Genomic DNA, 22,150 nt, shown 5'->3' on the forward strand with positions numbered 1-22,150 from the left:
TTAGGTTGTGAGCGTCCCCGGGGCAGGAGTTGCTTCTTATCATCTCATATAGGAAGGCTACCAAGGCTTTCACCTTCCCAACCCAATTTCCTTAATAAGCCAGCGATCCCTCCTGCTGGCTGAGCCGCCCGTGCACATTAAGCAGCATGTGTGGTTGATGGGAAGCCTCAGGAAGCCTCCCCACTGTCCCTTACATTTTGAATATGACCTTAAAGGACTTGTCTACTCATTAGTCAATTAAGTGACTGTTAGTCAAAGTTGAAGACACAAGCACTGTGTGGCTTACACACTCCAGACTTTGTCCAGTACTATTTGGCATAATTTGCTTCCATGATACTCCTGATTATACGCTTATCGCCCTAAAGACCCCTTTTCTCCAGGTTTTTTGCTTTAATATGGTTTGGTGGTGGTGGTGGTGGTGTGTGTGTGTGTGTGTGTGTGTGCGCGCAAATTAAAAACAAGATCCCATTTCTGTCTTTGCATAACTACACTTAAGGGAGTACTGAGAATCCTCAGTTTTTATTACCCATTATTACCAATTATATCAAACATAAGAAAGTCCCCCTAATGAATGACAAGTTATTACTTACTAGTTGGAGCACTAAGACATATACAAAGCTGGAAAAATAAATGTTCACAGGTTTTTATAAGAGCACTGGAGCGATAGCAAATCTATTGCAAGATGTTTAGTCTATTCTAAGTAAGAAGGATACATTTTCATTTTTAACACAGGATACAACTATAATAAGGGCTGAGAAATAATTTCAGTCTCGAGAAGGGCCTTACTAAAGCCAGACTAGGGTAAAAGGAACAATTCGTGTTGAGGTGCCCAAGATCTGACTTAGAAATGCAGGACTTGGGGCACCTGGGTGGCTCAGGGGGTTAAAGCCTCTGTCTTTGGCTCAGGTCATGATCTCAGGGTCCTGGGATCCAGCCCCGCATCGGGCTCTCTGTTCGGCGGGGAGCCTGCTTCCTCCTCTCTCTCTGCCTGCCTCTCTGCCTACTTGTGATCTCTCTCTGTCAAATAAATAAATAAAATCTTTAAAAAAAAAAAAAAAAAGAAAGAAAGAAATGCCGGACTTCAACAGAGTCCGAGATTCCTCTCTCCACTAAGCCCATAAAGCCAGGAACAGACCCAGGAGGGGTCTGCAGTGCTGGAGGCCATGCGGTGCTGAAGACACGTGCCTGGGAACGGAGCCCTCTCAGCCCAGCCAGTCCATCCCCACACAGGTGCAAAGTGGTGAGAGCGAGCATTAGACTCCACGGCCCTTAATAGGAAATACGGTAACGAGAGAGCAAAATGCAGCGAAGTGCTGGAGAGGAGGGTCCGCCGGCCGCAGTAAGGGAGGCCGCAGGGAGCAGGGTGGGTGAATCCGGGAGGGCTGCACTCCCGGCCGACCAGAACTCCACCCAACGCCGGGGGCCTCAAACCTCTCAACAGCCGCCGTGAAAGGTGCGTCTCCTCTATGCCCGCTTTGCCCTATCAGCTCTGGCCTTTCTCAACATGTGCTGTTTGCTGATGAAGTCTCTGTCACACTCCTCATCTGGGGACTGACCAGTTGAAATCTGTAACTGCACCCTCACAAATCCTGGAGGCCTGAAACATTAAGTAGATTGATGGAAAACTTGCAAGCAAGTGACAAGCTTGACATAAGTGACACATCTGATTCAGGGTGGAAAGAGATTAATCAATAAAAATCAATGGAGGACTGTGCCTTCAGACTAAAAAAACAATGTTTCTAGAGGATAGACATGCTACCATTTTATAAAGGACAGCATCCGCGGGAATCATGTCTAAATACACAGCTGCTAGAGACACTTCAAATTTCTACAAGGCGGACGCTAGCTTCTCGGGTTGTTCTGTAGCCCTTCTAGCAAGTACTAGAAAGCTAAGAGGGGAACATTACCCCAAATGGAGCAGACTGAAAAATTAAACTGGTGGGCCCCTTAGCTCTGTCTGTACTCAATCTCGAATTTCCCCTCTGAGAAACCTGTGGACCCACTACGCTGGGATTGCACATACAACTTGTTCTTGAATCCGCAAGAAATAAAAATACCTTGAAATCACTGCACTGCGGAACGGCACAGACACATATGTTATGCACTTTGAGGCACCCTTCTTGATCAAAATGGCTACGGGCAATTCTAACTAGAAAGGCAAAGTCAAAAAAAAAAAAAAAAAGAAGTCTTTGGAAATTTTGCATAATTACAAATGGAAACAATCATAAAATGCAAATATTCTGGTTAAAAAAATGAAAGATACAGTTGAAAAGGGAAAAATCCCAGAAGAAACCCTAAGACTTCTGAAAAACACCTTTTTGAAAGTCCAGGGAAAATATATGCTAGAGATCTAAAGGGCCAGGTGCTTGAAATAAAACCCCTCATGGCTACCCTGGCAAAGGCAAAGGGCCACAGTAGGATGAAGGTATCGCCAGAAAACAAAAGACCATTCAGCTGGGGAGAGGAGGAAGCCCAGAGGTACGAATAAGTAACTAGGCCAAAGGGGTATTTGAAAAACATCTTGCAAAAGACTCCAAAATAAATACTGAAAAGTTTTTAACTACATCAAAGAGAGAAAGTGAGTGAGAAGAACTTCCAGCATTTGAAAACAGCACGTACAACAACAGTGTCGCAGAGAATAAAAAGAAAATGACAAGGACACTGAAGGAATTGTGTGGCTCTGCCTTTATGCAACTGTGAGGCAATTCCCCACTTTGTCGACTGGCACAGATACGCACCACGTGACTTTAAAGAAATGATGAGGACTTAACCCGGAAGCGGACAAGATGACCCCCCCAGGGAAAGGAGCCTGCGTTTAAGCTCCTCTGCAGACACGACAAGCCAACTTCTTTGACCAAATGTGCACCTGGCATTCGCAGTCGGCTGCCACGCTCCAGGACAAGCACCGGCGCGAATGCACCATCCCACAGGCTACCCTAGTTATGGGAGGCAATGAAAGCCCCTGAGACTCGGTGCTGTCTAGAGCACTGAGAGCATGTGCCGAGACAGCAGCGGGTGCCTAAGCAGGGGCGGACTGCGATGGGCACTACAGCATGATCTCTGCAAAGAAAAGGAACTCCTAACTCACCTCCTGGACTTCCCTGGGTACGTACATCTTGTGGCAAAAGACAGCACATGGACAGAACTTATTTAGATGTTCAATGCTTTTAATTTCCTCTTTGCAGGTGCCCCAAAGCCATATTCCCTTCTCCCAAGTGGCTCTTTCCCATTCTCTCCACTCTTCAGAAACACGTTATCAGTCTTAATTTCTCTTCCCTTCCCTACTCCGCCAGCCAGTTGCTGGATCTTGTCCATTCTACCTTCTCAGTATCTCTGGAACTTGTACTACCTCTCCCCGGTGCCCTGTCCTCGTCCCCTGACAGTTCACTCCCGCCTGTATTAGCAAAATAGCCTCCAGCCCAGCCTCCTTCTCTCCAGTCCTGCTCCCATTCAAACCACCCCCTTCATCCAGTCAGTCTGTCTCTCTCTCCTACCGAGTCGGCAGTGCCTTCTCAGTCCCTGGCAGAAAACCACTGAGTGTTTGGCCCCTGCTTGCCTCTCCACTTTGACCTGTTGCCTCTTACATTTCAGGATAATGGACTCCCATTCCAAGTACCCCGTGCATTCTCTTCACTCTGGACCTTCACACATGCTGTTCCTGTTGCAGAGGACACACTTACCCTGTTCCTGTTCCGCCTTTAGTTATCAGATGTCCCTCCCTCCTCCCCAAGGTGAACAATGAAGAATGAGGATGGTCATCCTATGGGCTCTAATAGCCCCCCTTGGGGCAGTTCTCCCCATCAGAGCATCTGTCATACAGTGATACAATATCTACTTTTCTCCCCTTCTGTGGGCAGGAGCTCTATCATCTCCCTCGTCAGATCCTAATAGAGTACCGGGGAAGTGGGAACTGCTAATACGTGTCTGCGGAAATATTCTCGAAGGGTCACAGAATGAGAATATCCAATTCCTTAAGGAAGGTGAAAAGGGGACTCAGTGGAATCACCATGCCTTGAGTACTTGCTCCGTGCTAAGTACCCACACCGGCCCTTGCCTGCATACATTATCTCCTTCATTCTCGAGCCTGCCCATAAAGCACATATTACTATTGCCGCTCCATATATGAGTAAACCGGAGCTCAAGAAGATGAAGGGACTTTCCAAACAGCACAAGACTAGTTAGACGGACAGAACCAGAACTCAAAATTCTCTCTCAACATACCCATCTTTGTACTTCACTGCCATGAAGACAAATCGATAGGAATTTCTCTAAACAGAAAACTGTGAATGGTGAAATCTCCTGGGAATCAATCCTGTAACTAAACTATTTTACATATATTTACACAAATGAATTTTTTTTAATTTTGGCAAAATACACATAAGATAAAATGTACCATCTTAGCCATTTTTAAGTGTGCCCATTGGTAACACAAAGTCTGCGCATATCATTGTGCAACCAAACTCCAAAACTCATCTTGCAAAGCTGAGATTCTGTACCCCTTGAGCAACTCTCCACTCCCCGAGCCCTTACTACCCGACAACCGTCATTCCGCTTCCTGTTTCTATGAATTTGATGACTTTCGGCACCTCACATAAAAGGAGCCGTGCAGTATTTGTACTCGTGTGACTGGCTTATTTCACTTAGAGTAATATCCTCAAGGTTCAACCATGTTGTAATGGGTTAAGGGTGTCCTTCCTTTTTTAGGGCTGGATAATATCCCACTGTGTGCATTTTGTAATCCATTCATCCCTCCATGAATGGAAGGATGGTTGCTTCCACCTTTGGGCTATTGAGAATAATGCCTCCATGAACATGGATGTACTAAGCTTAATATATTCACAAATAATGTGCTAATAGATATCCACAGCAAAACCTTGCAAATGACACACCATTCTGGGTGACGATGTAACAAACTAGTGGGAGCAGTTACCAGGGTATTTCAGTGAGCTATGAATTGTGAGGAAACATGATAGACACAATTCATGGAGGAGTATACTTGGGGGGGGGGAGCCCACTGCACTTGTTTTTTTTTTTTAATAAAGTACAAGTAATTAAGCTATCTAGAGAAATAAATCTCCACTGAAAACTACTTCAAGCTATGTTTTACATGCGATGGGCTATACATCTGTTACCACTCAGGAAAGTGCTTTATACTTCCTGGAAGCTACTTCAGAAGAGGTTGCTCTGTTCCACTTAACTGTATCTGGAATTAGCAGCTTTGCAAGTGCTGATTAGGTAATGCTGACGGTGTGCAGGGAAAGTTCCACTTCCCTCCCTTCACCCCTATTTTTTTGCTGTTTTATGGAGCCAAGTCTCCTAAATGCAGAGCATTTAGTGTCCAATACTGTTGGGATCAAGGAGAGGGTAATGGGATATGACCTGCCTTCAACTGAAGGATCTGGGGTGGGGTTGGGGGGGGGGGGGGTCAGTGAAGAAATTGACATGGTAACCACAGGCAGAATACAAGAACAACAACATATTAATTAAAAGGTAGCCACAAACAACATCTGGGGGAGTGGAGAGGAGACATTGTTTCCCATTTTAAGAATGGGGCAAAGTTTCTTTAACTGTCCCTTAAAGGATAAGTAGTATATGGAGTGGAAGAGTATTTAAGGAAGAAAAGGCACAAAGACAACAAATCCAGGAATATGGCTGATGCTTCAGGAATTGCAAAGTAACCCAATTTGGCTGAAAGAAGAATACACAAAAGGACCAGTTGGAATGTATGCAAGAACCAATCTTAGAAGACTCCGAGAAGCATTTTTAATAGGACTAAGGAGTAACTGAGTAGACGATGGGTGCAAATCTGCAGCGTCTGGGAAGGTAACGGAAATTCCTGAAGCCAGAGGGTCTGATAGGGAAAGGCGGGGACTGAGAGAAACTTAGGAATGCATGAGTCAGAAAAAGGCAGCTGCTACTCAGCCTAGAAAATGCTGCCGAGCAGAAAACTCAGGTCGTATAGACAGCCCTCCAGACGTTTATGAGTATTTTCAATCTCCAGAAGACCGATCACATGGGATGGGGCTCGGGGGCCGCTAACCTGCATGCTCTGATGTGGATAGGGAGGCATCTCTGGGTCTAAAAATGTCCCTGTCATCTGCGTCTGTACACGTCTCGGTGTTCTAACGGTCACCCTTCTGTGCTAAGCGCTTTGTTTTCTTACGCTCTCTGTTTTAATTCATTTTTCTAATTCTGTCTTAATATCACTATGTACTTGATAGAGATATTGTGAGGATTAAATGAAAGACTCCATGCAAAGCCTCTCGAACCTTGCCCAGAGCTGCCAAAGAACAAACATTCAATAATCACTCGTCATTTATGTAAAAGGCCGTTAGCCAAAGCTCACTGGGCCCACTCGTGCTCACCCGTGCACACCATGCCGTCGCCGCATGTACATCTCTGACCCAGTTGCTCTCTTGAGCGCTGACTCGAAACCCTCCTGCCTTCCTGCTTCCTTGGGTGTCTGGAACCAAACCCCTCCACCCCTGCAGACCCTTTTCTCGCCTCACACTCCCCCTTTCAGTGGATGAAATCACTATCCACCCAGGACCCCACGTCATTCCTGGTACCATTCTTGAATTCTCCTTCTACTTGATCCCCAACACCCAGTCTATAATGAGACCCTATCATTTCTCAACACTCCTGCTCTATAACCCATTGTCTGAGCTAATTCTCAGAAACCTTCAGTCTGAGAAGACTGCACGCCTCATCTGGACGTAATCAAGAAGGAAGGAGCTCAGGCATCCCTTATCTACACCCAGAGTCCCAGACAACTGGAAACATAGTCCTACCAGGGCCAGACCAGAGTCCAAAAACTGGGGCATCAGATATTATATTTCTTGGAAGGTGATGGGCTATGTTACTCAGATCAGACTTTCAGGTGAAAGCATCTAGATGATGAATCTTTAAAAAAAAAAAAAATACATGGCGGTGAGAGATAATGGTACTTTATAATCTAGGCTGATACATATAGATGAGACATGTATTTTGAAAGTCTAGTTACTTAGATGAGAAGAATGAGAGAAAATAAGGTTTAAAGGATGACTCGTACATTTTTGAGAACTGGAGTTACTGATTCGACTGAGAGCCTGGGAGCAGAACAGGTTTGGTGATGGGAAGGACTACACTTGTGTTTTAGAAAGATGGATACTTTCATTTCTAGTAAAATAGGAGACTCCATTATTAGCACTAAAATTCCTATTAAAAACAACTAAATATGTAGGGTAAACGATTTTAAAAATATTAAAGTCATCAAGTATCTGACAACGTAGGATCAACAGGAAGAATACAGGTGAGAAAGAAGAACAAGGAAGCAAGCCCCTTTTGCCCTAGGCACACTGTGCCAATCTAAGCAGACTTGAACTCTGATTTTTGAGCCTCCCACGATGCATTTAAATGGATGTCAAAGCACAGGGTCTACCTGAGGTGCGGAACTGAAGAGAAGACCCTCCTGCAGCTGAAGAGCGTGAGGGGTGTACCTTCGTGGTTCAAATGAACTGGAAGTGATCCTGACCTGGCCTGCATCTCTGGGAAACAAAGAAAAAGGAAGATCCTTGAGTAGAGCTGCATGCGCCGAGTCAGTTCTCATGTGGATCTACAGTCCTAATTCCTACAGCATGGGTGTTCCAGAAAGTCTACATTTAAAGTAACACAGTGTTGCCCAGTAAACTGGGGAGACCCTGGGCCTTGGGTCCTTACCCACCCAGACTTGAGGGAATCACCAAATGTTCTGGGTCTTGTCATGAAAAGGAATTCAAGGACAGACACGCAGCACAGCAGATGAGGAACACAAGCGGGAAAGTTTATTAAAGCAGAAAGTATGCTCTTGAGATATGAGAGTGAGTGAGCTCAGGAGAGAGAGTGAGCTGTGTGCCCTGGGAGCTGGGTTAGGGTTATCTTTTACGGACAGTTGTTAACTAGGGGGCAAAATAGTCACAACTTGGGGTGAGAAGCAGGATTTTTTGCTTTTTTTTCTTGCTTAATTTGTTCAGGGGTTCCTATCAGGATGCCCACCATTTTGGGCCTGTCTAGTTTGGTCCAGAGATCTCTCCCAGCTACTGGAAGGGGCAGAGATCTCTCCCAGCTACTGGAAGGGGCAGAGATCTCTCCCAGCTACTGGAAGGGGCAGAGATCTCTCCCAGCTACTGGAAGGGGCAGAGATCTCTCCCAGCTACTGGAAGGGGCAGAGATCTCTCCCAGCTACTGGAAGGGGCAGAGATCTCTCCCAGCTACTGGAAGGGGCAGAACTAACTATCTACTCTAACACCAGCATCGACTCCTCTGGGAATGAAGGCCCTTCATTCTAGTCTCCGAGAACTCCCAGAAATGCTCTGTGAAGAGCGATGAGCCTCACGCCGGCCAAACGAGCCCAACGCATAAGGACATAAAGGAATGAGACAGACAATAGGCAGCAGGAGAAAAAAAGGGATTGTAGAAATAGAGCCACTTTGACATTAAGAGAATCCGAGGCCGATGATAAAACAACTATGGGCACCAAATCTGGAGGAGAGGAGAAGGGTATGCTGAAAAGGACAGGTTAGGGTAGAATGACAGCAAGAACTAGAAGTGGCCAATGGACAAGATCCTAATGAACCGAGTAGGCAAGGGGAACGACACTCCAGCAATTTCTGAGCCAAAGTTCTGGCAACTGTAGTCGTTTGTTAATGTAAATTCGGAATCTCTGGTGGGGAAGAAACAACAATGGCAGCTACACGAGGAAGGACATGCCCCCCCCCCCGCTTCACCCTCAGGTACCCCGCCTTGGTTTAATTCCACTTCCTGTCTTATCTGGCCCATGTCTACAGCCTCGGCATCACTTTGCTCAGGCTGTCATGACCACAGACCGCAGACTGGGGGACTTCAATCTGGAAGTCCAAGACCAGGACGGCAGCATGCTTGATTCTGTGGGGCCCCTCTCCTTGGCCTGTATGTGGCCCTCTTCACCCTGTATCGTCACATGTTCTTGCCTCTGTGTGTCTGTATCCTAATTTCCTCGTCTTCCAAATGACTCCAATGACTTCATTTTATCTCACTGACCTCTTTGAAGACCCTATTTCCAAATATAGTCGCATTCTGAGGCACTGGGGTCTCGACTTCAACATATGAATTTAGGGGGACACGACTCACCCCGTAACAGCCTCCTCACAGTGCTCTTCCTAAATTGCAAACCATTCACCCAATCAAAATTCCTAAGGGCTCCCCATTGCCTAAAGAATAAAGTCAAAGCACCTCACCTGAAAATGGTGTCCGCAGGGACACAGAGATGCAGCTGGACCTGGAGCCCCCAACCCCATCCCACTGCAAAGAAAATGCAACCTCAGTACCAATGTGGTCTTCTCAGGCAAATGGAATTCCAAGTCAGCTTCTCAAAACTGCCCCCGCCCCTTCCAAGCAACAATCTGGAGCTCCTGCTGGCCGCAGATCAAATTCTCGGTCTCGGGTATCAACCCCTCCTAATTCGCCACCTGGCTCCACTACCCACTTCGGCTCATTTTCACTCCTGCCTTACGAAGCCTCCTGCGGCTCCCTAGCCTGCCGGCCTCGCTTCTGCTTCAGCCATTAGCACGATTTCCCTCAAGCACCGATGCCATCCTGCCAGCAGCACAACAGTCTTCAAACAGGAAGTTTCTGATCTTCCCCTCTGAGTAAGCTCAAGCATCTTTTGTTCTCGGAAGCTCGCTGCATGGTCCTGTTTCCCCTCTCTGCTGCCACTTCTCCAACACATCGCCGCCACCGGCATCCTGTCACCACCCACCCCCGCTCTATACACCTGCACTCGAGGAAGCATTGAGGGGCATTCCAAAGGAGGCTTGAGCTTGAAATCAGAGACTGGAACATTTCCTCACTGTACCCCCAATCCCATGCAGACCCCAACACACCGTGAATATTCAATAAATATTTGTTGAATGAAAGAGAAAGGAAATGGGAAGAAGAAATTTGAGGTCCCGGGACTGGGGGTTGGGGGGTGCGGGGGGGATGTGTTTGTAACTTAGGAAGGAGCAGAGTCTTTGTGAAGATTTCATTGGTTGATCCTACACCACTGGCGGCACGCCTGCTTGGTGTCAAGACTGCATGCTCCCTTTCTCTTACTCTTGCCTGTTTCTTAGTCTCCAATTTTGCTTCTTTCCTGCCTCTAAACCATCCCATATGCAGTCGCTAGAGTAATGGCTTCAAATCATGGCTGCAATCATGACCAACACGGGACTTCCACTATTTGAAAACATTACTAATCGCCAAATGAAGTCCAAAAATCTAAGCTTCCCACCTGCTGCCCTTCCCCTAAGGCTGTGACCAAAGTTGTTGTTTTTTGTTTTTTGGGTTTTGTTTTGTTTTGTATGCTCCAAATGCAAAGAGCATTTCCATTATGTGAAGATTTTCGTGACACACTTTCCTTCTAGAATCATACCTGGATTTCCAGCCTGGTGCAGACTCTTTCCATGGTTCCCCGATACTGGCAGTAATCTCTGTCACCTCTCAACTCCCAAAACATTGTTCTATGCCTCTTAACAAGTATATACATACTTCCCCTCTTAGATTTTAAATGTCCTGAAAACAAAGACTTTCTTATTCATTTCATCATCTCCTCACAGCAAATAGTAAATTTCTTTTTTTTTAAAGATTTTATTTATTTATCTGACAATAAGAGAGAGAGAACAAGCAGGGGGAGAGGCAGGCAGAGACAGAGGGAGAAGCAGGCTCCCTGTTGAGCAGAGAGCCCGTTGTGCGATGTGCAGCTCAATCCCAGGACCCTGGGATCATGACCTGAGCTGAAGGCAGATGCTTAACTGACTGAGCCACCCAGGCACCCCAGCAAATACTAAATTTCTCTTTACTAGATCTAGAAAGGGTTTACACAATTTAAAAAATTACTATTATCAATATTCACCCAATAATAGAGATTTTAATACCGCAAAGGGTCATTTGAGCAACAAATTTTAATACTATGCCCTTTGGTTCAAATCTGCTATTTTCACTGAAAACATAGTAGTTAATAGTTAAGAATATAATTAGTAATAGTTACGAATAAAAATTCAAAAACTATGTCAGCTCAAAAAAACACAATGTCAGTAACTAGAAATTTTTCTCTCTTCTTTAGTATTTATGCTTTTAGGAACCATTACTAGGATTTAAGAAGAAAAGAAGGAAGAAGTGAGATGTTTTAACTGTTAAATAAATGTTCTTTATTTACATTTACCCACTTATTTATATGAATGACTGCATTTCTTGTATATAATAAAGAGACATTTTGAGAAATATGATGTCATGAGTCAACGGGATGGATGCTCGTCTCATCTGGGGACGTAGTTGAACGTTACCAAGCTCTGTCTCAGAGAAAGTAGTTGAACTCCTTGGCTGCTTCTCAGATGAAAAAAGGTACCCTTCCAATAGTGATTCCAGTTTATAAAGAGAGAGAAGTGTACTCTACCCATTAATGGAATGGATTAGGTGGGTGACCTAAAACTTCCCGAAGGTTTGGATTCTTTGTATGTCAGGAAGGAAACCATCCTATATACAGGGAATACACACACATGCTCCTTCACTAAACTCTTCTGGAAATACCGGTTTGGGTAGCATACGGCATTTCATGTAGCCTGCCAAGAAAGGGGACAAAAGTGTTCTGAGAGCTAGTCTGCGAAACGAGAACATTATGTTTCTTAAGTGTTCTGCTAGTGAAAGGGCGCGCGTAAGTGTTCGCAGAATCCCTGTGCAGCCTGGGTTCTCATTGGCCGCAGTCATCACCCCACTGCAGTCGGCAGGTATGACGCGCGGAAGCTATATACGGCGCTATTAAATGTGAATATTGCTTATCGTGGCTCCGTCCTTAGAACGCTTTCCGTATGAATCTTCAGGGGAACGGGGGCCTTTCTCTCTGGGCAGATTGTGAGGAAGACTGTTTTATAAAATGTGTGTTGTGGTTAAATAGCTGAAGTCAGGGAAAATTTTCTCACACTGAGATTTATTGGATTGTGAATCATCTCTCAAGGGAAGTGCCAGAAGCCCCATCAGCGGAGTTATTTAATTAAAACTATGGTGGAGCAAGGAGAAGAGATGTTGCCTGGGGGAGTCATTTCGCATTGATCCCTGAAGGATTGACTTGGTAGTCTTAAAATTCTTAATGGTTTCAAAATCTTAAACGTCTTCACAAATTTTCTGAGAGGAAAGGAAAAGCCATCTTGCTTGCAACCTCCACTTCCTATAAAACCAAACAAAACCCAAAACCAGCAGCAAAAAGCGAAACTTGGAAACCAAGTCGTCTTCTACCAAGGCTAAAGAACGGCGCACAGGAGAGCAAGAGCTCAAGGGGAAAAACCCTCCAACCAGCTCAGAGCTTCACTTTTCCTCCTCTCTTGCCATACTTCATTTCCTTTCCGTTCGTTTTTCAACATCTAAAATTCCATTTTTATCTTACAAAATGCAAATATGTAATTTTCCACTCAGTCAGTAAATACTCTGATCAGTCAATGGTCTTTTGAAGGTTCGCTGACACCCACCCTTTAATCCTAGAGACATTTCGGAGGGAAAGTGCTGGAAGACAAGGTGTGATTTCTACAGCTTTCAACCTTTGATAAGAGGAATTTAAAAAATAAAAAATAGAGACACAGAGAGGGTCCAGGGGAGGAGTCTGGGCCAAGCTGCGTGGGCTGGCCTGTTCCAGTCGCTGGGACAGCTCTGACACATGAAGCCGCAATCCCCACCCTGCCCTGGCACCCACACCCACGCCAGCACCCACTCTGGGGGGAAATATGTTCTACATACTGCGGTCAGCACCTCCCTGAGCGCTGCGGAGCCGGCAGGGGTGGCAGACAGTGACGGGAGAGGTGTGAGCTGTCCTGCTCACTCAAAGTTAAAGGAGAACCTGAAACTGCACGCCTCTACCTGCACGAACAAAATCCTTCAACGGGGCGCCTACGTGGCTCAGCTGGTTAAGCGCTCTCGGTTTGGGCTCAGGTCATGATCTCAGGGTTGTGAGACGGAGCCGCACATCAGGTGCTGAGCGTGGAGCCTGCTGAACATTCCATCTCTCTCCCTCCACTCTGCCTTTCCCTCCTCCCCACCTGCACGCGCGTGAGTGCTCTCACCCTCGCTGGCTCTCTCTCAAAATAATAATAATGATCTTCAGGAGCCACAGGGCAGTTGTTCGTAAACTTGAGCTTGTAGCTCATTCCCTTCAGGAAATTCAGCCAAATACCTGTCCCTACCCTAGAATCATCTTAGAAATAAAAATACCTACTCAAGGAAAGGTAGAGTTTGTGCAAGTGAACAGAACAGTTTCAAAGATCACAGCCGATTTCATCCCTGCTCTGGGCTGCCTGAGAACATTTTAATCAATCTAAAGGAAAGTTTTCTTCTGGATGTTGCTACGGCGGACGTGTCCAATACTGAGTGTGGAGGGAACCAGAGGAAGGGCAGCTCTCTTGCAGGGACTGAAACGGACAAACAGGGACTGAAACGGACAAACAGGGACAGAAACGGACAAACGGACAAACGGGGACTGAAACGGACAAACTGCTCTCACAAAACCCAAACAGAGACCTGTGCCTGCTTGTTAAACTTGAGCGGCCATTACAGTGTGAAATTTAATTATCATTCCAGTATTGTCTTCTTTTTGAGGTCTGGTTTGCCCCTGCTGGCCTGTTTTTTTTTTTTTTTTTGTCTCTTTTTCATTTATTTTATTTTATTTTATTTATTTGACACAGAGAGAGAGAGAGAGATCACAAGTAGGCAGAGAGGCAGGCGGAGAGAGGGTGGGGGAAGCAGGCCCCCTGCTGAGCAGAGAGCCTGATGCGGGGCTCCATCCCAGGATCCTGAGACCATGACCTGAGTCAAAGGCTGAGGCTTAACCCACTGAGCCACCCAGGCATCCTCTTTTTGATTTTTGATTACAGAGCTGTTCCCCGAAAGTCTGATTGTGGAATCTCCTATGTGCTTTCAAGCATGCTCTTTTCCGGGCTTAGCGAATGGAAAGCAGATCAGTAAAAGCAACCTTGGCATGGGCTCTGGTAACTACTCCACTTTCAGATTCCCATTGGTTTCACCCGAGAAGTTCAGTGACCCTAACCTTGCTTTCACAAGTCTTAAAAACGTTCTTTATCATCTACTTCTTTATATTCTGTTTTATTTTATTAAGGAGAGAGATTTCTAACCCTTTAAAGTGTTTCTGTTTCATCAGTTGACTATTTCTTATAGGGACTATTTTATATATTTTTTCTTTCTTAAATGAAAAACTTCTGAAATGTAACATTTTACAGAAACATTGTTTATTCTTATGTGTGTGTATGTGATGTGTGTATATGTGTGTCTACAAGAAAACTCTCGTGACTTATTTCCGAGCTGGTAAGAATGCACCTTAAGAGTTTATGTCTGGGACACCTGGGTGGCTCAGTTGGTTAAGTGGCTGCCTTCGGCTCAGGTCATGATCCCAGCGTCCTGGGATCGAGTCCCACATCAGGCTCCTTGCTTGGCGGGGAGCCTGCTTCTCCCTCTGCCTCTGCCGGCCACTCTGTCTGCCTGTGCTTGCTCTCGCTTGTCTCTCTATGACAAATAAATAAATAAAATCTTTTTAAAAAAAAGAGTTTATATCTTAATTCTTTAAAGAGTGAATTTGAAACTATTTTTCTATTTCTCTGCCCCACTTAAAAAACAAACAACTTCGGAGTGATAGAGATGTATATGATGGGCAAAGCTGAAAGAACCCAGTCCACACAAGGACAAAACACGTTGGCATGCAGCGGTGACTCTCGTCACAGGAGGGCAAGAAATCCTCCCCTCCTGTGGCCTTCTCAGCCCTGTCAGGAATCTCTTCTGACAGGCAGAAGCATCCTTCAGACCAAGCCCTCCCTGCCTCACTCTGCACCTGTCACTAATAGACAAGAGAGTGTCAGTTTCATACATTTTCTTCCTGTCTTCTGAATTTGGGAGCGATAAAAGCTGAAATCAAAGGATTTTTGCTAAAAATAGACAATAAAATATAACCATATCGTATATCTAGATTCCTCTGCCTTTTGAAGCGCTAAGTCAACATGTGGAGATAAGCTAAGCCACGAACTGTGACCCAGAAGAAACTGCACTAATTGTTGATCAGCGTCTGTTGTGGTGTGTTTGGAAGTTTGTTGTTGGTGTGTTGTGTGTGTTTGGAAGGTCTGGCTGTCATTGCTATTGTTATTGGTAGTGGTGTCGGAGTCATTTATACAAAATGAAAATGTCCTCGTAAACTAGGCAAAGCAGAGCCAAAGCTATCTTTGTTTCTAGATGATATTTAAAGCAATTCTGGGGAACCTGGGTGGCTCAGTCGGTTGAGTGTCTGACCCTTGGTTTCGGCTCAGGTCATGATCTCAGGTCATGAGATCGAGCCCACACCAGGTTCCAAGCTCAATGGGGAGTCTGCTGGAGGTTCTCTCTCTCCCTCTGTCCCTTCCCCTGCTCATGCCCCACCACCCATCTGTCTGAAATAAAGAAATAAATCTTTTTTAAAATAAACGAATAAATAAAGTAATTCTCCCAAAATGCTACTCCACCCATCCCCACGTCCAAATATTCTGACCTACCTCCTTCGAGGTTAACTTGAAATTCCCCCTTTGCAGGGAATCTATCCTGAATCTCCTGGTTAAAAGTAAATCCTGTTTTAGGACCTGCAACAGCATTCACTCCTTAATTCTACTTTGCAACACACAGCTCTTCTCTCCCCCAGTACTCTGCATACCACTTAGAGCTGAGATCCACATCTTTCTAGCTTCCAGCCACAGACATGATCTCGAATACAGTAGGTTCTGAAAAAGACTTGATGAGTGAATAGGGATAAGAAGGTTCAGCTCCCACAAATCAGCATACACATTGACACAAACCAGATCTGCGACACTGCCCCTTCTCCAGCTTTAAATAAAATTTAAATCTTGACATCATCCCAAAATTAATAAACAAACAAGTAGCCAGAGGAAAGCACATATTGATGATTCCGGGTTGGCCGCCCCAATTAAGACATAGGACAACATGGTCTTTAGAATCTTTCTCATTAGGGGATTTCTTGACACTGCCAACAGTTCTGGGTCCTTAGTATTAGAGGAACCTCTTTTCCTCTCTAGTGCCACTCACTGAAACATTTGGATGAGATTAACATTTAAATTGGTGAGTTCTGAGTAAGCAGATTGCCTTCTATACTGTGGGTGGGCCTCATCTAATCAGTTGAAGGCCTGCATAGAACAAAAAGACTTGCTTCCCCAGAGAAGAGGAAAATCTCAGCAGAAGCCTTCTCACTTCATCTGCACCATTGTCCTTCCTGGGACTCCAGCCTATTGGTCCACATTTGACAGTCTCCATAATTACATAAGCTGATTCCCTATAATAAATCTCTTTCTATATACATATACAACCTATTCATTCTGTTTCTCAGGAGAACCCTGAATATTACCAATACCAATAATATAATACACATACTAATGTACACTCCTACCAGCAGTGGATAAGTGCCCCAATCCATGAAATATTATTTACCCTGACCTTAAACTCTTCCCCTCCTATAAGCTACAACTAATTTCATCTTGTTGGTAGTGAAAAACATAGATTTATTATGTGTCTCCCTCTGGAAAATGTTCAGTAGCTTCCCACGGATTTCCCATAGTGAAATTCAGACTCCCTGAGGCAATGAAGATCTCTGCCAGCCTAACTTCTCAGGCTCTTTGGGACACTGCGCTGTTCCAGCTTCTTTTTTTTAACCTAGAATCTACTGCATAAAACCTTCCTTGGGACCCCAGCACACCACATGCTGAGCCCCCTGGCTGATGCGGGCACCCCTGTTTTTTCCCCTCGGGGTACCTCTCATGGCAGCGAGGGGCCACAGAGCCCAGAGAGGGAACCGCATCCTGCGTGGATGTCAGATTTCCTTGTGCCCCTAGAACACTTCCCTCTCCACTTTCTCTCCTCCCCTCATCTGTCTCTCTCAGAAAAATACCCTCCACATCTTCAAGATCCAGGGCGACTCAGTCCCCGCGCCTCCCTGCGCACGGTGCGGGAATTCCGTTCCCCTTCCTCTGGTTCCTGGCACTTCGCAAACATCGACCGGTCTCCTCTGGGTGCTGAGACTGGGCAAGTCACAGCCCCCAGGTGGTCGATGACCCTGAGCACTTCCACCAGCGGCACGGTGGGAGCATATCACCTCGGAAGCATTAGAGGAGATGACCCTGGGTGCAAGCACAGGAGGCAGTTGGGGGAAGGTAGACTGCGGAGTCGGGTGGGTGGGCGCCCTGTGCGGGTCATTTCCATAAGCTTAACTACATTCCCGTGAACCCACTAATAAGGCCAGAGACAGGGGTTGCAGGAATTTTCAGCGGGATCCCTCTTCCAACACAAACTGCCGTGAACGGGCCGCCTCTGGAAGGTTCCCTACCACCCAAGCCACCCCGGCAGCTTCTCCCTGAAGCAGTAAATGCCTGCAGCCCTGCTCACCATTAACGTCTCCAATCAGTCACATAAATTTGCATAACAGCACCTTTATCTAGAATAAGCTTGACCTAGTTGCTGCTCAGTCCTGAGCTGAAAGCCGGGTGGGGGGTGGGGCCCGCAAGGCTGTACCGAGGTTGACCCTCCTCTGAGGGCCCCCTCAGCTCCATGCCCCCCACCCCAAGCTGTCCCTTGCCATTCCTCACAGCAGTTTTATCCAACGGGACACACACGAAGTCTGCGAACTCACCACACTTCAAGTCCTTGCCTGGAAAACCAAGCTTACGTCCACATCCACGTGGGCAGTGGGGTTAAATGAGAAGATACTGACCAAGTTCCTCTAACGTAGTCAGCTATCAGCAAAGAAGAGAAATCCGCGTATGTAGGACTTCCTTCTGAAGGCCTCGCAACCCATTATACAAACTAGGATTTCTGGATTCCAGCTCCAGCCTTGTGTCATTAAGCAGACCATCAACGGCTCCTCCGAGTTCCACACGCGCCGCCTACTTGCTGGTCCTGATACTACGTTACCAAAGCACAAACCGAAAACTAAAAGTACATATAAGGTTAGCTTTGAGATATGGCTACTGTTTTTTAAATTCACTATCATTTTTAGTTTGCTCTTTTTTTAAAAAAAAAAAAAAAAAAAAAGGAATTCCTCCAGGTTTTGAAAATGAGTGGAATACTCTCACCAGCCCATTACCGCAATCTGTTACTGAAAAATATAAATGATCAGGGGCGCCTGGGTGGCTCAGTGGGTTAAGCCTCTGCCTTCGGCTCAGGTCCTGGGATCGAGCCCCGCATCGGGCTCTCTGCTCAGCGGGGAGCCTGCTTCCTCCTCTCTCTCTCTCTGCCTGCCTCTCTGTCTACTTGTGATCTCTCTCTCTCTGTCAAATAAATAAATAAAATCTTTAAAATATATATATAAATGATTAAAAACAATCATGACAAAGCATGCTTAAGAATACCATCACAGGGAAAATAAAACTAAAAAAAAAAGAATACTATCATGGGGGCACCTGGTGGCTCAGTCGTTAAGTGTCTGCCTTTGACTTAAGTCATGGTGCCAGGGTCCTGGGATTGAGCCCACATTGGGCTCCCTGCTCAGTGGGGAGCCTGCTCCTCCTGCTCCCACTACCCCTGCTTGTGTTCCCTCTCTTGCTGTCTCTTTCTCTGTCAAATAAATAAAATCTTTAATAAAAAAAAAAAACACCATCATGAATAATTCATCTATGTGGAGAGGCAGGCTCTCCTTTCTTTGACCAGTGATTGAAAATCCTACCATTGTATTTGAAACATCCCCAGAAGGTAAAGATCCCCCTTGCCTAACCACAAGAAAATGATAGGAGCAATAAATCTGGATGATAAAAGCAGGGAATATTACCAAAATTGTTCATACACGATGCTAAAAATCCCACCTTGGTATGGCAATCACAACTTAGTTCCCAATAATTTAGCTCTATTCTCTATCCTCAACTTTCAGAAGAGGTCAAAATGCCATTTTTTGTTTTGTTTTTAAATTAACACTGTCTATATTAGGGGTGCCTGGGTGACTCAGCTGTTTAAGCGTCTGTCTTCAGCTCAGGTCATGATCTCAGGGTCCTGGGATGGAGCCCCACGTTGGGTTCCCTGCTCAGTGGGGAGTCTGCTTCTCTCTCTGCCCCTCCCCTCTTTCTCTTTTTCTCTCTCTTTCAAATAAATAAATAAAATCTTTTTTTAAAAAATTATGTATTTAAGGCATGCAATACAATCATTTGATAAATAGAAACACATACATACACACACACAGTGAGACGATTACTACAATCAAGCTAATTCACATTTCTTCTCACATGGTTACATTTTTTTTCCCAGGGAGAGCGCCTGAGATCTCCTTTCTTAGGACGTGCAGTCCGCACTGCAACGTTGTGAACTACGGTCCTCACGCCGCGCCTTAGCTCTCTCGGCGGAGTCATGCCACCCAACTGTGAACCTCCCTGTGCCCGGGACCTTTATTCTCCCTATGTTTCATCAGCTCTATTTTGACAGAAATTGGACTTCCTGATCTGGGAATCCAAACTGCAAAAGCTCGCCACACGAAGGGGGAGGGGGGTCCCAGCTCGTTGTGGCCTTGGTGGCTCAGACCAGGTGTGGACCAGCTCTCTCCACCCGAAGGCCCTCGCCAACCCTCTCCTTCATCTGCACGGCTGATCCAAAGTGGTCCATACGTGAAAAACTCGCAGACAGCCCTCAACAGGTGACCACCCAAAGCAAATGAGGCGTTCCATGACAAAATGGACTCGATAATAAATATTTCGTTAAAGAGATTTTGCTAACAGACACTTCGTACACCTCCGTCATATACACAAAACCTTTTTTGAGCTTAGCTACATCCATAGAGAAAAAGAAAACTAACACATGGGAAGTTGCTTTATCTTCTAACTATTTGCTATCCCCAATGCAATACTATAAGTTGTTCTTTTATTTTTTTATTTTTTAAAATATTTTACTTATTTATTTGCCAGAGAGAGAGGACAAGCAGGCGGAGTGGCAGGCAGAGGCAGAGAGAGAAGCAGGCTCCCTGCTGGACAAGGAGCCCGATACAGGACTCGAGCCCAGGACCTTGGGATCATGACCTGAGCCGATGGCAGCGGCTTAACCGACTGAGCCACCCAGGCGCCCCAGTTGTTCTTTTATAATATACATCCCTTGGAAAGCAAGCCCTCCAGCACATGTCATATAATGTGTTCTGCTGAATATCCATTTAGGATATAATTTTAGAGACTTCAGACAAGAAACACACGATTCCAAACTATTTCTAACATCTCAAAATTTCATCATTAGTACTGAAAGCATAGGGAACAATAATAGTGACAATAATAACACCCACCACTCCTGACTGTCCTCTGTCTTTAACCATAGGATCCCTAAGCCATTCGACAGAGAGAATGGTATTATTAACTCCGTTTACTATTCAGAAGCCTGAGATGCAGAGGGGATCGATCAACTGACATAAGGTTTTGAGGAAACTAAAGGCTAGAAAAGCCATGTATTTCCAATATGCCGTACCCAATCCACGTGGCTATTACTCGAAGGACTAACTCACTAAGCAGCAAACCAGTCCCTGATAGACACGGCAGAAAATATCTAGATCATTTGATCCTTCTTGAAATGACACCTTGCAGTTTCTGAAGGTTCATCTCTTAGGAACTTGGTTGAAGCCAAAAATGGAGCCAGTTCCTGAAGAATTCTGCCCAGATTCACTAATAAGCCTAGATCTGGTGTTACAGAGAGGACTCTGAACACACAGAGGTTGAAGCCAGCACTGAGTGCCTAGTGGAAGGAAGCAGCACTCCATCCCGGGGAGGAAGCTCACAAGGGGAAGGATCTGGTCCTGGACCTGAACACGGCCAACATCGGCTGAGTCCAGGCTCTAGTCATGGTTGAGACAAGAGAAAACCTGGGCTCTTCTTCCTACGACACTCTAATTTGTGAGATGCCTATTCTACTCAGAAATCACAGCACATTAGGAAAAATGAAACTGATTCACAGAACTAGTTCTTTAAAACAATAACATCATAAGATCTAGAAGTGAAATTGGAAATTACCACAAACACATGATAGAGCATTTTATAGTTTCTACTGGGGTTTTAAGATTCAATGTCGTAGATGGGTAAGAAGGAGAACAAAATGTCCACTCACCTGAGGCAACCACCTGGATCACCTTCTCCCAATGTCCTTGTGGGAAAGTGTGCAGAAAGCAGGAATAGAAGCCAACATCGGCCTCAGAGACGTTATGAAAGGACAGGGTCATATCATTGGGCGCCATGGTGGAATTTAAAAAGTAAACCCTCTCAGTATAGGGTGGCTTTACACTCAAACCATACGTAGGGCTGAAAATGGCCATGAGCTCTCTGTTGGTCGTAGTGATCTTGTGCCATTCCAGCTGAACTAAGGTGTCCAGTGATGAATATATACACTCCAGGCTCATATTCTCAGCAAGTTTAACAGTCGTGTCCCAAACCATCTCTTCACAAAGCGCTGAAATACACAACATCACATTTATTCAGTTAGGCTTGATGGCTGACATAGCAAAAGACACCTCAATCTTACTCTAAGCTCTCTAAGACCGAGGAAGAGAGCAAACTGCGACCCCGCTAAACGCTAGCAGTTTCTACCGTAGTCGAAAAAGGTTTCCACTGCCGATAAGAGGTATTTGTAACTTGTAGATTTCCTGAACAAGTGAGAAATTATCTGAGCCTACTAAAGAGCATTATAAATTCTAAACATGTCACACTAGAAGACCAAAAAAGAAGTAAATTTTTTAAATGAAGACATTATCTTTACCTCTGTATACGTGAAGAATAGCGAAGAAGAAAGTAAGATAATCCATCTCTGGAAACCGTTGGGGAGGCTGGTCTATTAAAAAAAAAAGACAATTTTTATAATGTTACATGCAGAGGCCCAGCACAATGCACTGCTTCCTTCCTCTCAGATATTATCAGTCGTGCCTTCTTTTTCTGAACAACGAACACAGGAAAAGGTCTGAGCTTCAAAGTCAGGTTTGCTCTCGCACAAGGATGAGCAGATTTGAATCACTTCTCTCTCTCTCGGGGAAATTGCTTATTTTCAAGCTTTTAATTTCTACAAAGATTCATTCATTGAACAAATCAGCGAATAGCTGAGGGCGTTCTCTATGCCAAACTCTGCTCTAGGCAATTAGGATACAACAGTCAAT

At 45.3% G+C, this 22,150-nt stretch overlaps 1 protein-coding gene across 5 annotated transcripts in view; it reads right to left on the reverse strand.

Annotated features, from left to right (window-relative positions):
* Positions 1-22,150, reverse strand: part of CD226 (CD226 molecule) — an 82,466-nt gene that overhangs the window by 47,323 nt on the left and 12,993 nt on the right. For 4 of the 5 annotated variants that reach the window (XM_013052786.2, XM_045085210.1, XM_004745621.3 and 1 more), the window contains exons 2-4: positions 21,760-21,831; positions 21,115-21,453; positions 7,421-7,526 (exon numbers count right to left, since the gene is read on the reverse strand). In XM_013052786.2, coding sequence (XP_012908240.1) covers positions 7,421-7,526; positions 21,115-21,453; positions 21,760-21,805 — 491 coding nt within the window. In that variant the 5' untranslated portion in view covers positions 21,806-21,831. The remainder of the gene's footprint in view (positions 1-7,420; positions 7,527-21,114; positions 21,454-21,759; positions 21,832-22,150) is intronic. The other variant, XM_004745622.3, reaches the window with a different exon arrangement.

Source organism: Mustela putorius, unplaced genomic scaffold (assembly GCF_011764305.1).
Source record: "Mustela putorius furo isolate JIRA1106 unplaced genomic scaffold, ASM1176430v1.1 tig00000835_pilon_pilon_pilon, whole genome shotgun sequence".
In the NCBI taxonomy this organism is placed as follows: Eukaryota; Metazoa; Chordata; class Mammalia; order Carnivora; family Mustelidae; genus Mustela; species Mustela putorius.